Raw genomic sequence first — 22,269 nt, forward strand, 5'->3', positions numbered from 1 at the left:
TCTGTATGAATTAATGGTATTGCTATTCACTTTATACCATTTCAGTTTAGGAAAGGTTTCATAGGAACTTTCTACTTTCAGCTAACAGGGGGACACTATACCTCAAATTTGAAAGAATAATACATCTCTTTATGGGAGATAATTGAGCAATTTGGTGTAGGGTCAGGGGGTGGGAGGAAAATATGCTGGAATCTTGAATGTTTTCAGTGAATCAGAGTCTTCATGGGTAAAAAGGTATTAAACAATTGTTGTCAGGCTTGACTATCTGCCCAATGACTGATCATAATGGCATAGCTGTATTTCCCAATCTGGAGGTTTTGCAAGTCATTAATAGCCTGTGCATCATTTACCAGGTGTTTGGTTAAAGCAGGCTTACATAAAGAGTTTGCAAATATTTATATTCCACAGATATCCTCCCACTGTATTTAGAGTTGAAACAAAAGAATCATTTGTCTTTAAAAGATTGTATTTCTCATGAAAGAACGTTATTTTTCCAAGAATCATAAAAAGAAGTGTTACTCTGTACCTTCTCTTGGTCTCACCTTTTCCCCCAGGGAAATTACCTCTGAGGATAATGGGGAGGCTGAATTAGGACAAATAATCACCTGCCAAAAACCACATTTTAGTGACAATTTACCATATCTGATTTTTTTTTTTTTTTTTTTTTTTTCTGAAAGTAAGAAAAGCAATAGGAAATAATGTTTTAGCATTTGTTGGGGGAAAAACTGAAGTCTTCTTTGTACCCAATGTACCTTCATTTCAACCACAAGGAGAGGAAACCTAGTTGTTACATTTCCTCTTACTTTTGTAAAAGACGATTTTCAATAGGACTTAACCAGTCCTTACATCTAGACATTAAAAATGAGGGTAAATAGGCATTCTACACTGAAAGAGATTCATGTGGAAGGGCCAGGGTTTGGAGGTGGGGTGGGGAACAGCTCCCAAGAACAATCTCATAGCAGCCACAAACTGGGACTGCCTATGAGGCACTGTGCATTGGTGGGTTTGAATAATCCTACCCACACAGAATGTCCTAATGAAAAGTACATGTCTAAAGCCCAGTTGCCATTGTTTTCATGCCCTAGTGGGGACACTGACCAGACTGGTCACTCCCCTTACATGTAGTAGAACACTTAACAATGAAACTGATTAACTCACATCCAAGTACAACTTGACATAATTATTTTAAAGATTGTAACTGGCTGTCTGTTGTCTCCCTTCATGTCAATTGAGAGAGCAAAACTTGCTTATCAAAGGGAGAGTCCTATTCAGACTAAATGGGAGGATAAAGTCCCCAGTGAAAGTCCACGTCAAACCTGAGAGGTGAGTATACCAGTTAGCTTGTGTGAAAGCTCCCCCTTGAGGAGCTCAAAACAACTGTAAAACTCCACTGAAAAATTACATTGCCAGCTCTTCTTCAGAAGGAAAGGCTATGCACTTCCTTAGGACAAAGGGAAAAAAAAAATCCTTCACAAATATTTCTGCCAAAGGCTATTTTACCAACGGTGCTTTTTTTGTTTTTGCTCCCATCCGAGATATTATTTAACTGGTACCTTGAACATGAAATAAGACCCATATAATGAACCACATTGTCATGCTTATTGTCTCCAGCTAGGACTCATCTCCTTCAATAGATGTGAGGAAAACCCAATGGGGGGGGGGGGTGGGGTGGGGTGGGAGATTAACCCTGTTCTAAGGTATCATTTTTTGTGTGTGTAGACTGCTACCAAAAATAGTCGCTTTACTTCTGAGAATAATGTGAGGGAGGACAAAACACTTCTTGTCCAGAGGTCATAATGAATTGGAAAACAATTTTGCTGGGTGAGCATTTGAGGATTCTGCTTTCTGTTCAAGATGAGCATACCCTGAAGCTGACTCTTACTGGGGTTTTGAAAGAGAGAGAAAAAAAGGAGATGTTCTCCTCTAGCGTCTTCAGCAACTATTCTCCCCCAGGGTAAACAGTCTCCCTTTCCAAGTATGTTTTAAGAATGAGATATCCAATCTGCCCACATAAGTCAAACAAACAAACCTCCAGGGCACATTCCACAGGCGAAGGGTGACTCACAAGTCAGGATCTGCCCATCCAGTGCTAGAACTGAGGAGCGGGCTTCTTCAGACCCACCGTGCCTGAGGCCGAGGACAACTGGAACAGACCTTCCATTAAAGCTGTCTCAATATCCCCATTTATCTAGCGTGGCTTTCCCCCCTTTTCCTTTCAAGTTTTTGGACACATTTCCCTCAGCACAATGAATAAGAGACATCAATGCTCTGTGTTATAAAAGGAGAATAGGATTTTCTTTCTATCAGATCAGGGCAGGTCAGTTCCAATAATAGTTTAATAGTTTCTACTGAAGTGGAATCGAGGAGGCAGTTTGCAATACGTATTGTCCATCTAAGTCACAGTGTGATGGCACTAAATGCTGGATGTACAGAGAGACAGAAGATGTTGTATGAAGTGAGAGGAGCTTTTTAACTATATTAGCTACATTAGCTATTATTAACCATAATGATAATAAGTTAATCAGACCAGGGAAAGAATTTAGGACCAGGGTCATTATTTTTTTTTTTTCCGGGGCATATTACTCAAATTCTGGCAAAGGATAATGGATGATACTACACTTCTACTTAGTGTATCTCCAACGTGCCCTAGGGAGCCTGCTGAAATCAAGGAAATCTTTAAACTTGGGCACAATCAAATAACAAAGACTGGGTTTCATCTAAAACAACATTTAGCTTGTTGAACTGAATGTTGCAGCTGCCAAAATTCCAGATCGAAGGAATTGTCCTGCATGAAAAATCCAACCATCTAGTGGTACAGGGTTTCATTCATTTGGGCTTGATTAGCCTGACCAGTATTCCCCATGATAACAAGAACAAAGATACCACAGGATAATCCTTAAACACCATTTAACTCTTTCAGGCTTGTCCCTCCCCCTCCCCCGCCACTGTATCTCCATCCATCTTTTCTCCTTTCATCCCTCAAATATGTAAATATTATGAGTAATAGGTGCATAGTATTTATGATTATATATTACAAAAACCTGATTTTCATGATTCCATTAACTTTGTGCATTCTGATTTTTCAAAATGTTTTCAGATTATCAAACTTTTTTTTTTCATTTTACCAATCTTGGAAAAAAAGGCATCAAATAACAGTTTCTAAATTTCATATTTCTTCTGGATTTCCTTTATTTTTTTTTTTTTTTTTGAGAGCACGCACACACCTGAGCTCAAGAGAGAGGTGGGAGGGGCAGAGAGCGAGGTGGGGAGAGAATCCCAGGAAGGCTCCAATGCGGGGCTCAGTCTCACAATCCTGAGATCATGACCTGAGCCAAAATCACGAGTAGGACGCTTAACGACTGAGCAACCAGGCGTCCCTTTTTTCTTTTTTTTTTATATGGAGATAAACAGAATTAGGTTAATGAAGAGATGTGAACATATGTGTCTGTACTAAAGAAGATCCAGTTTCTCAGAATCGACACAAAGTGAACTCCTCCTTTAAAGAAGGAGCCCGACATCCTTCTCAAGCTTCTTTGTGTCTCCATTCTGGAAGTGTTGACCATTTAGTAATTGCCGAGCAAGTGTTTATGGAGCAAATTAATGAGCACTAATTTAAAGATAATTGAATAATTAGTAGGTAATGAATGATCTGCAAATTAGCAATCTATAATAAATTACAAATTATCTAATCTGTAAATAATTGAACTTCAATCGAGATAATGATAAAATATTCAGTAAGTAAACAAATTACTGGAATGAAAGAGGAAACTCCTACTAAAAAAATCTAAGGTCCAAGCTACACTATATGTGCAACGAAAAGAAAGGTTATTGTTTTCAAACACTGTAAGCTGTAAATGGGCGCTGAAACAAAATGAGATACACCGCGAGCAGGACCATTCACTGTGCCATCTTGCATCCTCACCTATTACCAACGAAGAATTCTTGAGAGTCAACTGCTAAATGCCTGATAGAATCTTACTATTAAAATACACTTGAGAGGTTTTCTACTCAAACGCCACTGGTTTTGCGATGGGAAATTTGAGCCCCATTTCAGATGTCCGACCTACCCACGTTTACTTGGCTAGTACATTGCTGGCCTTCTTTCCAGTTGGTCCTTTCTTTTTTTCTGTTCTCCCCGCCATTCGGTCAATTCCTGTTTCTCCAGTGACCAACGTGCCATTTTTATGCACCAGTCCATTTTTTTGTGAATTGAGAAGCGGTGGGTAACAAATAAGTGAGGGTATCTTTGTAACACTTATCTTCTTAAACTATAAAATTTCAAAGATAGGTACTATACTATCCATTACTTTCTGACCGCGACCTGGTTTTACCCTTAGTGGTGCATGCAATAATTGTTTCTATTGATACTGCTTCTAAAAAGCAGAGTAGTCCTGTTTGTAGATTCAATTTATTTCCTAGTCCTTTTGAATGTACTAAGAAAATCCAACTCAAGTGTGTGCAGCCAGAGGTGATAAAGAGGGAGGGATACAGACTACAAAAACTTCCAAAAGAAAGCCAGCCAGTTTCTTAAGTAAAAAGCAGAAAAAATGAAAAGGATAGTTTTCAAGCCAGGAAACAGGCTTTTGCCATTATAGCATCCAACATATGATCAAAGAGAAAACATCAGTAAAACATATGTTTTTCCATAGTTTCTAGTCCATCTGTCCCTGACATTTTGCTAATTATCTCAAAAATGGGTTTTGGTATAATTTTCCTTTCCCTTCTATTTCTAGTTAAAGGTAACAATATCTCTTGGTGAATAATAGCTTCAGCATTAAATGATCATGAACAACCGTGATTGGCATATACACACCATTCTGGAGTTCTGAATCTCCTAGGGCAATCTTCTCCTTGGCGTCAAAAATCTTCCCCTACAGGTTGTGTGTTCTATACTATAGAATAGCAAAGCATATTCTAGAAGAGAGAAATAGGATTGTGCTGAGCATTTAACAAAGGGCAAAATGATGAGAGTAAAGAAGACAAAACCTGCCTCTGACGGGAGCAAAAAATGTAGCCTTAGGTGTCAGGAGTTGAGTACTGCCATCTACTGGCCATGAGGTCTGGGTCAATTTTCTTAACTTCTCCGAGCTTCAGGTTCCTCATCTGAAGAGAGACTCACACTTAGATAATGTGTGGGAAATATCACTTTTCTAAATTTCAGGTGATACAAATGTCAGTGGGAAGTTTTTTACGAATAAAACAATCGAAGATTCTGGGGAGATCCACAGAATGGTTAACTAAACACATTCAGGAAATTGCTTAGAGAAATAATGTGGCTTCCCTTTCACATTCTATAGCAGCACTTTTTGTCAGCACCCAGCCATCACTGCATCCTTTACCCTACAGCTGTCTATGTTTGTTGGGAGACAGGCTAGTCTTTGACTTGAACTTAGTGGGAGCATATTTTGCAAAAACACAGGTAATTATACCTCCCCCCCCCCCCCCCCCCGGCTGTGTGCTTAACCGATCATCACTGTGAGTTTACTGCTAAAGGCAGATTTGAGGTTAAGATTCTTCTGGAATGACTACAGCAATCCCATCTTTCCTCTCTAGATACACCTCACCGTCCTCTGAAAGATTCATAAAGAAGGACACTGTGGCAACATGCGACCTTTTGAAACTGCTCACAGTATGTTCTCTCCCCGGAAGGAATTCTAATGTCCTCTTGTCTTGTGTTGCCTGCAGTGTACCAACCATGGGGGAAAGGCACTGAAAATTTAATGAACTTAAGAAAAGCTGTGCAAGCTTCTCTTTTGGAGGAGCCTTGGGGAAGAGGGAAGCAAACAGAAGGAAAACATTCAAAGAAATTACACTGCCCCCAAGGGTGGCATCTATAGAGGACAGTGACAGGGACTTGGAGACGCTTTATTTTTCTAGTGCCCATTTACCTACAGGGCTGGTTTCACTTCTGCGGCTGGCCATCACCAGGGCAAAGGTGAAGGGAGAAGATCAATACCAGAGGTAAAAATACCAGAGAAAGAAAACCGTGACTCCATAATACAACAAAGAATGTAAGACGGGCATAGCCAGGGAAGGGAGGGTGGGTGTGAAATAGAGGAGCCTATGGAACCAGATACACAATTTATCTGAAAAGCGTAAATATATGCAACATCCCCAGAGAATAACTACTAACAGCCAAAGAAAACAGTTTGCATTTAACTTAAAAATGTATTTGTCATATAAATGTATTTTTAAGCCACTTAAAAAGAGGCTGTGCCACTCCTCCCTAAGGTCTGATGCACACAAATAAGTGTGCAGAGACAATAATCTGAAAGGAAACACATCAAAATCTTTATGCCAGGGATTATTTCTGAGTGTTGGAATCAGAGGGAGATTTTAATATGTTTTCCTTTTTTGTGTATGTACACTTTCTAATTTTTCTACATTGGGTACACAAGAGGGAAAAGTAACACACATTTTTAAAAACTGTAACTTCTAAATTTCTTTTGTAACCATCACTGAGAAAACATATTTGGGGATAGGGAGGAAGAGTTAGAATAAGGATCTATAAACCATAGCCTGTAGGCTGAATCCAGCCTGCTGCTTATTTTTGTAAATAAAGTTTTACTGGAACACAGCCACCTCATTCATTTACATACTGCACAGAGTCTAGTAGTTGGGACAAAGGTCACATGACCTGCAAAGCCAAATGGCCTTAGCTGGCCCTTTACAAAAGAAGTTTGCCAACCCCTGAGCCAGAAGAATCCTTCTCGTGCTATTGGAATATCCACTGCACATTATTAGCTGTGTCAGCTTGAGGAAGTCATAACCTCTGTGTCTCAGTTTCCCCATATGTAAAGAGAAGGATAATACATCTTAGAGTTGTCTTGAGTATTAAGTGAGTTAATGCACAAAAAGTACTTACTGCTGTGCCTGGCACATTATGTAAGTCTCAAAAACATTTATTACGTACTTTCTTTTACTGAGAAAAAAATTTTTTTTTTTTTTTTTTAATTTTTTTTCAACGTTTTTTTTTTATTTATTTTTGGGACAGAGAGAGACAGAGCATGAACGGGGGAGGGGCAGAGAGAGAGGGAGACACAGAATCGGAAACAGGCTCCAGGCTCCGAGCCATCAGCCCAGAGCCTGACGCGGGGCTCGAACTCACGGACCGCGAGATCGTGACCTGGCTGAAGTCGGACGCTTAACCGACTGCGCCACCCAGGCGCCCCAGAAAAAAATTTTTTTTAATGTTTGTTTATTTTTGAGAGAGAGACAAAGTGTGAGCAGGGGAGGAACAGAGAGAGAGGAAGACACAGAATCCGAAGCAGGCTCTAGGCTCTGAGCTGTGAGCACAAAGCCTGACGTGGGGCTCGAACTCACGAACTGTGAGATGGTGACCTGAGCCGAAGTCGGACGCTCAACTGACTGAGCCACCCAGGCGCCCCAACGTACTTCCTTTTAAACAAGATACGTTATTCCATTATTGGGGTAAACCTAATGAAGCTGCCATTTTGTTGGTGAAAATTGTTCAATATTGGCAACTTTATAGGGTTCAATTGTAACCCTATTTCACCCACTCACTGTTCTCATTTGTCTGGTGTAAGCTGTAATCTCTGAGATAGTATCAATGTCACTAAAGCAGTTTGGGGTTAGCTAATCTGCCACGGAGAGTTGAGAATAAAAATCTAGGACGGCTGTACCCAAATCCAGGCAACATGGATGTCAGAAACAATAATGCTATATTTGTATTATGCTTTTGTTACCTGTGAAACACTGGCAAATCAGCACTAAATGTATGAGTGGTGGGACAGACTTTGGGCTCTTGCCCTGCTGCCCTAAACAGAAGCTTTTCAGATAAAGGATATTCTTTCCATCTTCCAAAATAACACCTGTCTCTTGACTTTCGGCAGGCCCAACAAGCTTCCATGACACTGTGACAATCACTCTTGGCACTGAGCAGAAATCTAGACACATTCTGCCACAACATCTCTGGGAAGACCTGCCTGAATATGGGGCTCTGGATCCTGCAAAGTTTTGAGAGTCTGTCATTCAAGTCCACTTAAAGATAGCATTTTGGGGGTTAGTACAGACCCAACATAGGAGTTCGTTAAAAAAAAATAATAATAAAATGGGGCTTCTCCAAGAATGAGACAGGAAAAGAGACTTGAACATCAATGGAACGTAATTATAAGAAGCTGCAGATAGAAAAGTGTAGGATGGGCTTCATGAAAAGGAGGCCAATCAGGAAACTGAAGGACTAATCAAGTATTCTTATCAAGGAAATGTAGAAGGGCTTTAAGTTCAGTGCTAAGCCTATCAAAGGAAGAACAAACTCAATTTAATTCAATCAACACTTATTAAATGCCTATTTCACACCAGGCAGTGGGTTAACACAGCTAGAGACAGTAAGATAAACCAGATGCTATTTCTACCTTATAGGAGTTTCTGGGCTGATGGAAGGAAGATAAACATGTAACCAAGTAAAGCATTTTGGGGGTTAGTACAGATCCAACATAGGAGTTCATTAAAAAATAATAATAATAATAAAATGGGGCTTCTCCAAGAATGAGACAGGAAAAGAGACTTGAACATCAATGGAACATAATTATAAGAAGCTGCAGATAGAAAAGTGTAGGATGGGCTTCATGAAAAGGAGGCAAATCAGGAAACTGAAGGACTAATCAAGTATTCTTATCAAGTAAAGTTAATATAATGTGATAAGTGTTCTAATACTAACAACAGCGATTATTCACTGCAAAAAATGTGAAGGAAATACGGAATGGAAACATTAATTTTGTTTGGAAAGGCCCAGGGAGGGTGGGGAAGACAGGCATAATTGGAGCTAGCCCTCACAAATGACTACAAGTTCACTAGGTGGACAGTGGGGCAAGAGTGAGAGTGGTCTGCTGGGGTTTGGGGATAGGATGGATTCAAGAAATGGCTGCAAACGAACCTGAGGAAGATTTATCAAGGGCCTCATGCTCCAAGCTTAAGAATCTGGGCTTTATCCAGTAGGCACTAAGTCTTTTTAAGCAGGAAGAGACCCGGGCAAGTCTGATTTAAAAAGACAAAAGAATAGATGCTTTCCCTGAGAGACATAAAGTAGGATTGTAGGAGACTGTTCATGCAGAGGCTCAGAAAACCTAGACCAGAAGGATTGCAGTTAAGAGTAGCAAGAAGGGGATAGATGGTGGATACAGCAAGGCTTCAAACTGGAATGCAAAAGTGGAGGCAGAAAAGTCTGACAGGCAAAGAAGAGATGAACAGAATTTGGTGGGGGAGGAGGGAGGGTCACACAGGCAGTGAGAAAAGCACAGGTTAGGGGATTGGCTTGGGAGACAAAGTATCTTTTCCTCAGAGACATAAAGGAAGCCAATAAGAAGGGGGTGAAAACAGATGTAATACTGCAGAAAGTAATGTTAAGAAAATTTACTACCACTGGTGCTTACTCAGAATAATCAAAGGGGAGAGGGGTGGGCTTTGTGGACAAGGAGCTAGGAGTGGCCCCACCACTGGAGGCTGGAAAAGGGAAAAGCTGGAGATTGGTAAAAGAAATATCTGATAGGTCATGACCCAGGATCCACTTGGGCCAACAACTCACACACTGGTGACCTCTCTCATCCACACCTTCCGTTTTTTTTCCCAAGAGTGGTCTGAACTCATCAGTTCCCTCATCAGTGGTGATGCTACCCTCACTGATGGGTGGTGAATGACATCCACAAGAGGAAACTCTGGTTTCCTTGCCCCGACATTCAAAGCCTCTTCTAATGTAGTCCTCAGTCTACTCTTCCAATCTATCTCCACCTCCATCACTGACCCATCCTCAGGTTCAGAGACCCAAATGTTTTCAGGCTCAGGCAGGTAACCCAGTGTGGGAAGAAGAGTCAGGGTCCGACACAAGAGGGGGTGGTGAGGTCAATGGCTTAAAAGTTGTTACATTCTCTTGTTAAGCTCTCTGAGGGTCACATGAAATACATAAATACACCTTGATATTTCAGGGATTTTCTCTTTTAAAATCCTACACAGGACAAATCCAGCCTCCTCCAAGCAGACTTCCTGATCAACCCGGATAATAGATAAGAGTTCCTTCTCAAGTCTCCTTTGGTGTTTATCCTTGTGTTCCTCTTCTTTCATCACTTGCTTGTACTTATAAGATGCTATCTTTCATAGCACAGAGGTCAGCTCCCTGAGCTCTGGATTCAGACAGCCCTGGGTTAAAACCCTGACTTTGCCATTTTTAGGCTTCTATGACATGAGACAAGATACCTAAGTTTTTGGAGAGTCAATTGACCCGTAAAATGGAAATAATATTACCTTATGGGGTTACTGTGAAAATAAACTTAAATAATGTAGCAAAGGACTTACTGGAGTCCTGGCATGTAAACATTCAAAAAAAAATTTTTTTTTAAATTTTTTTTTTAATGTTTGTTTATTTTTGAGACAGAGAGAGACAGAGCATGAATGGGGGAGGGGCAGAAAGAGAAGGAGACACAGAATCGGAAGCAGGCTCCAGGCTCTGAGCCGTCAGCCCAGAGCCTGACGCGGGGTTCGAACTCACGAACCGTGAGATCGTGACCTGAGCTGAAGTCGGACGCTCAACCGACTGAGCCACCCAGGCGCCCCTCAAAAAAATTTTTTTAATGTTTATTTATTTTGAGAGAGAAGGTGTGAGTGGGCAAGGGGCAGAGAGAAGGAGAAAGAGAATTCCAAGCAGGCTCCACACTGAGCATGGAGCCTGACCTCACAACGTGAGATCATGACCTCAGCTGAAATCAAGAACTGGAAGCTTAACTGACTGAGCCCCCCAGGCACCCCCAAAAACTGATTTCTATACCCTCCTTTGCTTCTTATAAACCCACGTATGGAGTCCATATAATCACAGACCAATAATAAAAACAACCAGTAGCAACTTTGTAAGATACACATATTATTTTGTGAGAAAGGGAAACTGAGGCTCAGGGAGGTGAAACAGTCTTTGCCAAGGCCCCACAGGGTGAATAATCAGTGGAGGGGACCCTATCATGGGTCTCCACAATCCAGGCTTTCTCTGATCTTTTGTAACTATCCAAAGGTGCAGAAAGCCAGCTCTTGAGCCTAGCCCTGCATTCCCTGGCCCTGATACCTAGGCAGACCTTTCCCTTCAAGTCTCAGTTTTGCAAACTACAGAACAGCAGTGAGCGGAGGGAGATCATCATCCAAGAAAAAACTGAATCAGGGAGCAAGTAAAAATCCTCCCACCTGTAAGAGTAGTCTTGATCATTTAAGTCTATGCGATTGGTTTGAAAAAAAAAATCCTTCTAGTTCTTTGATGTATGAAGCAAATAATTCATTGTGTGATCACCTCCATTCTTATCCTTTCAAAGATAACTTTAAATAAATGTTGTATTTAGAACATCAAGGAATGTCCCCTTAGAGTGGCACATTATGTGATGCAAATGGGAGAAATAATGTATGCTTTCCTTAAAGTAAAATTTAGCGTGTTTTTAAATGAGATTTTGTGTATGTGTCAAAATTCCTTTGGTTCATAAAAGGGTGGTGAGGGTAATTTTTAATTTAAAAATATGAATGAGTGAAACAGTGAGGTAGCAATTATATGCTACTGCAAAAATATTTTCTGAAATTTAAGTCATCTGTGAAAGCCAAAAGTCTTGGATACACAAGTGTAGCTCAGACGAGCAAGTCTCAGTACGAGAAGAGAGCTGCTCTCTTGTCAGCTGTCATCTTCCAACAATTGGTAAAACCGTACCTTTCTTTATAAGAATGTTCTGGTAACTTCAGGTTATTCTTCCAGTGAAAAATGCACCAAGTGGATTTTCAAACTCCGTTTCTTTATATGTAGATACCTTTCTTTATAGTTCCATATATTTATATTATTCTATATCATATACAATGCATCTATATATCATTTTATATATTTGTACCTATATGTTTATAACATAGGTAAATATAGATGAATTTGTAATAGAAGATGAATATAGATCCGTCTCCAACATCTTTAATAGAAATGATCCAACAGCCCGTATGGAAAGACATAGGATGACATTTTCATTTTCTTTTAAAAAACACTATGCCATTTTAGAAAATTTGGAAAGCACACAAGTCTCCAAAAACCAACGTTGAGATATAATTTACATACAACAAACTTCACACATCAGAGGTGCCAAGCTGATAACTTCTGACAAAGATATAAGCATTTTCATCACCACAGAAAGTTCCTTTGCCCTTCTTCCCCATCTCCCCTCCACACCCGAATCCAAGCAACCATTGATCCAGATGCCGCACTGCCAATTTTGTGTCTTTGGATCTCACATGATGGAATCACACCGTGCATACTCTTGTGTTTCTAACTTCCTTCGCTCAGCATGTGACATGCTTTCATGTTGCACGCATCAGTAGCTGGCTCCTTTCTACTGCCCAGCAGTGCTTTCGGTGTGAATATAGACCAGTTTATCCATGCTACTCCTGAGGGACCTAACAATTGTTTAGAATTTTTGTCCATTCTGAGAAACAGTCCTTTGGATATTAGTGGACGGGAATTTTTATGAATATGTGTTTCCAATGTTCTTGGGTAAATACCTCAGAGTAGATTTGCAGGATCATTTAATAATTGTGTGATTAACCACATAAAAACCTTTATAGTTTTTGAATTAGGTGGTACCATATTATACTCGGTAACGTCGTATGAGAAATCTAGTTGCTACATATACTCAGCAACCCTCACTATTGCCAGTCGTTTGAATTTAAGCCATTTTACTGACCATGAAGTGGTATCTCACTGTGGCTTTATTTGCATTTTCCTGGTGTTAATATTCTTTAGCATATTTTCATGTGCTTATTGTCTATTCTTTCGTCTTCCTTGCAAAGGGTCAAATCTTTTGTCCATTATTATTGGGTTGGCTTCTGCTCCACATTTCAGGGTGATCATCTGCCTTATGACATCAGTTCTTTGATAGGTCCCAACAGAATTTTTATTTTGTCCAGCTTATTCCTGTTGTAAGGATTGGGGTGATGACTTCCAAGGTCCTCACCTATGACAGCTGAAATCTGAAGCCTTCTGCATCTGGTGAGATGATCATATGACTTTCTGCATTTATCCTATTAATGTAACGAATCAAGCTGAATTTTCAAAAACTTAACCTTGAATTCTGATGCACACACAATCATGATATAGTATCATTTTTGTTTATGGCTATGTTGAACTTATTTGTATTTCGTCAAGGATTTTAGGTTTACGTTCGTGAAGGACATTGGTCTATGCCATACAATTCTTGTATCTTTGTCAGGTTTTGGTGTTATGGTTATTCTGAACTTATGACTTTGGAAGTACTCCCATTTTCCTCTCTTGTCTCACTGAATCTACATAGGTTTGGTTATCATTATTTGAATTCATTGCAAAAGGCTTCAGGGCTTAGGCTGTGTACGTGTGGCGGGGGTTGTGATTTAAAATTTATTAGGAGATACGTGGCTATTTATATTTTCCAGCTTTAAGTGGGTGCTAAGTAATAGTTTTTAAGGAACATGTCCATTTCATCTAAGTACATTGGCATAAACTTGTTCATACTATTTTCTTATTGTTTTTTTAATGTATACAGGAAATTTAATGATACCTCCACTTTCTTTCTTGGTATTGTCTATTTTCCTGGTTCGGTCTAGGTAAATGTTTACCAATTTTGTTATCTCTTTAAAGAATCAACTTCATCTTTGTTAATTTTCTTTATTGCTCGTATGTTTATCTCACTGGTTTCAGCTCCTACTTTGGGATGAGTGTGTTCTTTTCTAATGTCTTAAGGTAAACCTTTACTGATTTCAAGTCTTTTTTAATACAGGTATTTAGTGATATAATTTTCCTCTAAGTTGTCCTGTAGCTGCACAAGACTGATATTTGGAATATTCACGTTTCTATTATTATCCCATTCAAAACATTTTCTCATTTCTGTTGTGATTTTTTTTTCCTTCACCCACGCAGTTCCTGAGTGTGTGTTAAGTTTCTAAGTATTTGGAATTTTCTGGAGATCTTATGAACAATTCCTAATGACATTCTGTTGTGGTCAAAGAATGTGCTTGTAAGACTTCAATGTTTTGAAATTTGCTGAGATTTATTTATACACTTAAGTGCAGTATACCATGGAGGATAATTCTCACGAACTTGAAGAGAGTGTTTGTAAGTTGTTGGGTATGGTGTTCTGCTTGGCATATGGTTGTGGCTTTGTACATATTTTCAAATGTACGAATTAACTGTGATTTAAAAAATAATGAAATAGAAAGAATGGACAAGGGGCTAGAATGGAACTATTTAGAGAAAAGGAGGAAGCCAGTGTAGCCAGACTCAAGAGAGAATGACTGCAGCTGAGGAAGCAAGGACCCAGGGGGTGATAGAGGATATCTGGTTAAATCAGAGGCAGAAAAGGCGATTTGTAAAAGAGGGTCATATCATCTTCTGGAAGATGGAGTGGAGGGGAAGAATATTCAGGGAAATGCCAACAGATGGTCTATACCTTCTCCGTGTAGCAGAAGGAGGACATCTACTAGAGATGAAGGAACTCAGAGGCAGACATTTTGGGATCTCCAACCAACAGTTGGCTGGGATGAAGGAAAGGATTGAGGACTATGCCGTGGTTCCCCTGGAGCCTGGTGGCAACAATCTGTCCTTGTAGCAGTCATTAAGGGCTTTCCTCAGCAAAGGTTTCTAACCTGGAACCTAAATAGGACCTACAGGTGGGTTTCAGTTAAACCTCAGCAGAACCTTCTAATAATTAAACTTTTTACCTATCAACTTAACGTGACAAGTCCTACACCAGGGCTTACCCTGGGAGCTACAGCATGGGTTACTTAATCCAGAGGAGGAGTAAAAAAGGCTTTCTGTAGGAGATGGTGTCTGAACTAAAGCCTGAACGGAAGTTGGGATTATCCAGGTATATGAGTGGCTTTGAGGATGGTAGAAAAGAACATAGCATTTGATGCCTGCAAAGCAGTTTGGCAGGCCTGCAGCTTAGAAGGAAAAGAGAATAAGAAAAACCAAACACTGTAACCACCACCACTCCAACTCTTAGATAAAAGGTTGCTTTTAAAAGTTATGAAATGCACATTCCTGGAGATGTTTGAGCAAAGGCTGGCTGGCCGGCTATCTAGGTACACAGGGAGGCATTGTGTTGATTCGGTAAGGGGACCCACTTCCCCACTCTTCCTAGTCCCTTGTGGAAGGACTTCCTGGACTAATGCTCCCGGATCCTCTCCTGCCTTCTGTTTGGTGCCTTTGGAAGCAGGAATTGGGCTTGCTCAGCTAGTGCAATGTTCTTTCCTCTCTTGTGACCTGCGTGCCTCATGTAATCTGCTTTCTGTTATGTGGCAAAAGGGACATGGCCAGTCATGCCTGGGAGGGAAAGTCCTATTTTTATTTATTTACTATTTTAGAGAGAGAGTGTGCATATGTGAGTGGAGGAGACAGGCAGAGAGGGAGGAGGGAGGGAGGAGGGAGGGAGGAGGGAGGGAGGAGGGAGGGAGATCTTAAGCAGGCACCACGCTCAGTGCGGAGCCTGACACAGGGCTCAATCCCACAATCCCGGGATCATGACCTGAGCCGAAATGAAGAGTTGAATGCTCAACCAACTGAGGCACCCAGCCCCACCTCCCTCCACCCCCTGGAATGCCTAATTTAGAGGGAAAATAGTCTGAGCAAACCAATTTGTCTGAAGACCTAAACGACATTCTCCAAAAAGCTTTATCAGGAATGAAGCTGATATTCTGATCTCCATGTACACATTACATTTAAAGGAATATTTTTTTTATCGACCTCATAAAACCTGGGATGACATCTAACCCCCTTCCCAACATTTAGAAGTCTATTATCCTGGATCATCAAGACAACCAGATTCAGTACCCTTGGTTTGGGAATTCTGAAGAGTGGAAAGGTGATATTAGTAAGCTTTCGCCATCAAAAGGGGTTAAAAGCAATATATGTTGTTATTGGAAAATTAACTTTTGGGAAACTTCGGCCTTGATGATGTCAGAAACTTTACTATGCAAATCTACGCTGCTTGAGATTAAAAAAAAAAATGTAGAGTAGTTCATACAAAAAGAGATAGGTAACAAAACACAAAGACATAGAAAAGTAAAACACAGTATCCAGAGGGAAAACAGCAACAAGAAAATGTACAGATGAGGCACTGTCTGTAAATATGCCCAGACTTTATGTGGCTATATTGGATTCTATTAAGTAGTACACTCATACCTAGTCACATAAAGTAACCATTCCTCTTCTTGTGATACTTGTTAACTATACAGCCCATAGTCCCTATGCGTAACTCCAACCATAGTAAAGAGGAGGAGGGCAATAGCAGAAGGTGAAGGGGTGAAAAAGAGAAATCCGCACTGAAGGGAATAATGTTAGCAAAGTCACAGAGCCACAAGCCAAAGGTCTGAAAGAGACAGAGGTTTCCCTTTTGTTCAATAACCTAGGCAGAAGTGCCACATTTCAGGGTGCTACATCTCAGCAGAACATTTTGAAGAGGGGAAAAGAAGAGGTACGGGGTGTGTTTGAAGGACAAAAAGAACAGAAATATTCACTTATGTCGCAGGAGACCACTGGGAAGTACTACAAATCAATACTGACCACTTGCAGGTGATATTCATATGATGAGTATTTATTCCTGCAGACATCTGGACATCTGAAGAATTCCCATTGCTGTGCCACAAAGCAGACTCCACGGAAACCTTTTACACATTCAAAATAGCTTTTAAAAATATTTTATATTCTAGGGAACTCTAAGTGCTTCACCCATAAAAAATAAGCCTTTCAAGTTGGCAGGGGAAAGAACCCTTTCCAGATGGAGAACTTGATGCTGAAGGAGGTAAACTCACTTCAGCAGCCACGGGAACAACACAAGGCACAGCCAGGGGCTGAAATCGCCTCAAACCTGAAAATATTCTTAACTGTGCATAAAAGAGAATCTGAAAGTTGCCTGTGAGCTTACACCTGGCCCCAGTAGAGCTTCCTCATCAGCATTCCAAGCCAGCCTCAGAAAGCTGGAGAGAGAATCTTGCAAGCACAGGAAAATAGACAAATTTCTTTCCTTCAAGCCTAATCTGATGATTTAAATCTATCTATCCTAACGCCTCTCAGGTGTTCTAACTATCTTATGCCTTTTAAGAGCGTAAGAGCGCTTCTGCAGGGAGGTAACACTAGTAACTTCTCCTCTGATTAAACACATCTGCCACAAAATAGCAGGTGCCTTCTGGACACAATGAGATTCTCAGAAATTCTAGTAGGAAACTTGCAAAAGGTTTCGAATGCTCCTATACTGAAACACATTTTAACTTTTCTTAGATTTTGGAGATAAAGGGGGGAATGTTTGTGTACAATTCAGTGTCTTTCAAACAAAGGCTTAAAAAATATTAATGGACTTGCTGCCTAAAACATAAAAAAGGAATTGAGCTACTGAAGTTAAAACGGTAATTTTCAAAAAAGGTTAAAACCAGTATTCTCATAAAATACAAAATGAACACGTTTAAGGTTTGTTTTTAACTCATTAGTGAAGAAGCTAGTAAGATATAATAAGCAGGAGAAAGATACTACAAAGGAGAATCCAAAGAGCAAACACACGTAGATCAGCGAGAGTAAATGAAGGTGGCAATGGCAGGCAAAAGTCAGATTTTCCACAGTGGCTAGGAAAGCCAGCTGAACCTCTGTGGGACAGAATTTACACATCCACAACAAGGATTATTTTGTATCGCTATCAGCTATCTACAACGTAAGGAGTTGTAAAAACAGCTCCGTGGAATTAGATAGCCCCAAATGGTGTGCTATTGACGAGGCACAGTTTTTCACAGAAGCCCAATTTTTTCCCTGCACAGACCACTGACTGTCTTATTTATTTCTGTATTCCCCAAACCCGGTACAAGGTAGATGCTCCATAAATACCTGCAAATGGATAAATGTCTACTATGTATCAGGCGTTAAGCTAGGCCCTTCCCGAGCATCATTCCATTTAATTCTCCCGACAACTCTTAAAATATTTATTCTCATTTCACTGATGAAAAACTAACTCGTGTAATATTGTATAGATATTGCTTGTCAAAGGTTGGGGGTGGAGGACAAGCAGGGAGGATCACACTCAGGTCTGTGAAAGCCCTTTTTTCTTTTTTCCATTTAATATATGTCCTTTTTATTTGCCATCACTGTACCATCTGCCTCTAAATTAAGGGGCTGTTTATATGTTATACTGGTATGACACACTTGCTTGATAAGCATGATATTGGAGACCCACCCTTTAAGAAAAAGCAAAGGAACAGCAACACTCAAGAGGATCTAGGCATAAATAAGAGACAGGTGAGCATTTTTGTTGCGGCCTTGCAGATAAGCACAGGATATTTACCAGCCTAGACTACCCTCACCCTGCCACCCCCGGTTGCTCATTTCCCAGTTTTCAGGATAATAAAGACAGACGAATTCAACACTGTTTATGTGTGTTGTTTTCACCAAAATCAGAACAGCACTTAGGAGAACAGCAGCAGCTATTCAGAACAGAAGCAGCGTTCAATGCATGCTTCCCAGGACCATGAACTCCTTTCACAGCAACACTATGAGGCAGGTACTGGTACCATCCTCTTTTTGCAGATAAAGAAAGCTGAAGGGCACCAGTGACCTTCACAAGATGACACAACACAGCTGCAGCTCTGGGCTTCCACCCGGCACCTGTCAGCACTGCCGGCCCTCACCCTCAGTAGTCCACTGTTTTTTGGGGGCTGGCAACATTTGCTCTGTTACTATAGGTCTCAATTTTTCACAGACCTCTCTGTCCTGCTTATCACAGCCTAGTCTCCAAGGGCACGGAGATCCCCCCAGCCTCCAGCATCCTAGGGCTGGTCACCGCGGGCCAGCTGCAGTCCCGTCTATTATCTGACCACTTGGCGCTTGTGATCATTCAGGTATTTCACATTCATATTTGGAGAGGCGAGGCCCAGAGAACAGGGGAAGAGAGTGGCTTTCTGAGGCCTCATAGGTGAATGTCAAAAAGATGTGGGCCAATAGTTAATGTGAAATCATTCTCTCTGTTCCCTGAGTCCCCAATAATTTTCTGCTTTCCTTTCTTGCCTGAAAAAAGGCTGCCCTTAGAATGAAGAGTATGTTTTTAAACACATCCAGATGAGTCTTGACATGATAGCAAAATGCTGACATGTAGAAGGTGTCAAGAAATGGCCAACTTAGTAGTTTACTTAATATTATTTCATTTAGTCTTCATAACAACTCTTGCGGACAGGTAGTATTATCATCTTTATTTTGGAGATGAAGAGGGAGGTTAAATAACTCAACCACCTAAAGCAGCTTGCCTGGGATTTCAAGAAGGTTGTGGTTTACCAGTATCAGTGGCATTTCATGGAGACCAAATGTGCCACTAGAAGCAATGACAGGTGTATCTCATGTCCACACTCTTTTTCTTCAAGTCACTTAGCAGAAAGCCTTGGGAAGTGGTACCATTGACTCGGAGCACTGAAGCATGGGACCTTTACTTCTAAGGGATGTAATGCCCCTCCCTGACAAACCATTATAAATGCCTCCCTTCCCTCAAGGGTATCCCATAATGCCCGCCCATAATAAAAGATAACACTACTTTCAAACAAGATCATGAAAAAGGCTTTGCCTTTACTCTATCACACAGGCATTAAGAAACATTAAGCACACATTTTGGGATGAAGGCGACCATAATCAGTCAAATGGTTACTAACTGATTACTTAAGGGGTGGAAAAACAGACTCTGAGATGCTCTTGTATTGTTAAGGGAGGGCCAAAGAAAAAACAATTTGACACTTGGAATCTAAGCTAAGTTCTGACAGTGCCTTCAGAATTTCAGGAATTTCACCTAAAAAGCCATTTTATTCTACTTGGGGGTGGGGGGGGAAGCAAAGTGAATTAATTAAGTACAATTTTAACACTTCACTCTCTGTTAACTACTCAGCCTGAGCTACACTTGGGTGTGCTCCTTAAATATTAAAACATTACCAGTTTGGTCAGAAGGAATCTAGGAAAATCCAGCTCAGGATTTGAAAAATATTCTTTAGGGGCACCTAGGTGGCTCAATCAGTTAAGCGTCTGCCTTTGGCTCAGGTTATGATCTCACAGTTCATGAGATCAAGCCCCGCGTCAGGCTCTGTGCTGACATCTCAGAGCCTGGAGCCTGCTTAGGATTCTGTGTCTCCCTCTCTCTGCCCCTCCCTCGCTTGCACTCTGTCTCTCAAAAATAAACATAAAAAAAAAAAAAAAGAAAAGAAAAATGTTCTTTAGTATTAGAAACCTTTTTTCCAAATGAAGTTTTTCATATAATTCAAACATGTAAAACAGATATAAAGGGAGCTGGTTTAGTTGACACACTTATCTCTACCCAAAGCACACCCCATCCTGTTGTCAACCTTTAGCGCACCCAAGGGCTCCACGGAACACACCTTGAAAACCACCCAGTTTGGAAAGAGGCTTGGTATCCACAGTGCTGGGCTACTCAAGATCAAGTCACTTTCCCACTAGAGGATAGTCTTCTCTTGGAAAAGGGGAAGGATCTGGACTAGAATCAGGACTCCTCAACACGTTTTTCCTCTGAAGCGCAGTTTTAGTGCACAGAGCATGTTTTTCAGTCCTGTGTTTCATCACAGTGTTTGCAATGGGAGAGGGACAAGGGGAGGGACGAGGCCCATATTCATGCAGACCCTCAGGGTGGGAGGGGAACACAGGGGAAGTGTGAAGATGCCCTTGTTCTGATGGGCTCCCACGGCGGGCCCTATCGACTTCTTCTCACCCAGCCTGTTCTCCAATCGAGAGACAGGATCCTAAGGGCTTTTACAGTTCATTATACTGTCATGGTTTCTGCTTCCAAGTGTCTCTTGGCCTTCAAATATAATACTCAGAGCCCCTTGCTGTAAATGGAATCTTCATTTGTGCTTTGAAGGTATTCATCTCAGGGACTGTAAGTATTATCATATTCACCTCAGGATTTTCCTGTTTAGAAATCTTTCCTACTTAGAACATCAAATACTGATCCCGCAAACCCAGATAATTTGGAAGACTTCCTTCCTTTTCTCTAGGATTGGTACACATTTTCTCTAGAGTCCCCCACCCACCCCCTTAGCTTGACTCCCACATACTTGTACTGAACCCGCAGAATCCAAGCTTCTCTAGAACTTCTTATGCTTATTCAGTAGCATAATTTGCATGGGTCTGGAATCCATTCTCCTTTTAAAGTAAGCAAACCCATGCCAGAAAATTTCAGTAGGGAGATGCAGTTCATTGCAAGGGTATGGGAAAGGCCACCGTGATGGGGAGAGAAAGAGGGAGTAAAATATTTTGGATGCCGCATACTTTACCAGTTATGTCATGCTGTTTGAATGACTCACTGTAGATCTGATACTGATTCGGACAATGTTTCTTCAACCACTTGCAGACATCCTGCTGAGTCCACAGAGCCACTGGTTTTGACAGCTTCACTGTAGCCGACTATAAATGAAGAAGGAAAAGGTTAATGTCAGCCCCATGACAGTGCCCAGAAAGGCACTACTGTTAGAAGTCCTAGAGGGTGTGGTCAAGGCTCCAGGCTGGAATCCCTGAAGGTAAGTATCTGGCTCTTTTCCTCCTAACCTCTATAGACCTTTTCCACACCCATGAAAACCAGAAGAAAAGGTCTAGGTGGAAAAGGCCATGAAAATTATACTTATCCTCAAGTTATCATCTCCACTGGAAAAAGTCCCCAGAAAGTAGTGTTTTCTGACAAACACTTCAACAGTAAGACAATGCTATTGCTAAGCATTTAATTAAATTTTAGGGGTGAAATAGCTGCCCCCAAATGGCCTTTCTTTGTATTCCACAAAAGTGTCCATTTTGAGATCTCTAGGGTCTAGTGCACACTAGCCCTGGCAGGCGCTAATAATTATTTCAGGAACGAATGTTATTGGATTTAGATACCTACGTACTAAAGAGTGCACACTGGCCTGGGAGTGGTCCTGTAAAGTCTAGGAATTAGTTATGCCACAGCGGGGAAGCAAAAAGTCAATTCTGCCAGCATGTGGAGAATGGTAATAAGATAATGGGGTGGCTAAACCTGATGTAGAAGCCAACTAATTAAGGCCTTTTATTGCTCAACAGATCTTTCAGGAAGGGGTTTATGAAACAAAACAAAGGTGTGTTAGGACCTAGCCTTCGACAGAATTAATTCATCAATTAATGTGCATCAGCTCTGTGCCAGATGCCCCTCTTCCGTAATATAGAAAAATCTTTAAACGATATTGGGCAGCACCCAGACCTGGTCAATGTCCCTTCTCACTAGGGATCATTCACTTTTACTTCTC

General features: G+C 40.9%; 1 protein-coding gene across 6 annotated transcripts in view; it reads right to left on the reverse strand.

Moving 5' to 3' along the window:
* SAMD12 (sterile alpha motif domain containing 12) overlaps window positions 1–22,269 on the reverse strand; it is a 394,334-nt gene that overhangs the window by 199,829 nt on the left and 172,236 nt on the right. For 4 of the 6 annotated variants that reach the window (XM_060611200.3, XM_060611199.3, XM_060611195.2 and 1 more), the window contains exon 3: window positions 21,292–21,421. In XM_060611200.3, the coding sequence (XP_060467183.3) occupies window positions 21,292–21,421 (130 nt within the window). Of the gene's footprint in view, window positions 1–21,286; window positions 21,422–22,269 lie in introns of all 6 variants that reach the window. The other 2 variants (XM_060611197.2, XM_081792222.1) reach the window with 2 other exon arrangements.

This window comes from Panthera onca, chromosome F2 (assembly GCF_046562875.1).
Source record: "Panthera onca isolate mPanOnc1 chromosome F2, mPanOnc1 haplotype 2, whole genome shotgun sequence".
Lineage (NCBI taxonomy): Eukaryota > Metazoa > Chordata > Mammalia > Carnivora > Felidae > Panthera > Panthera onca.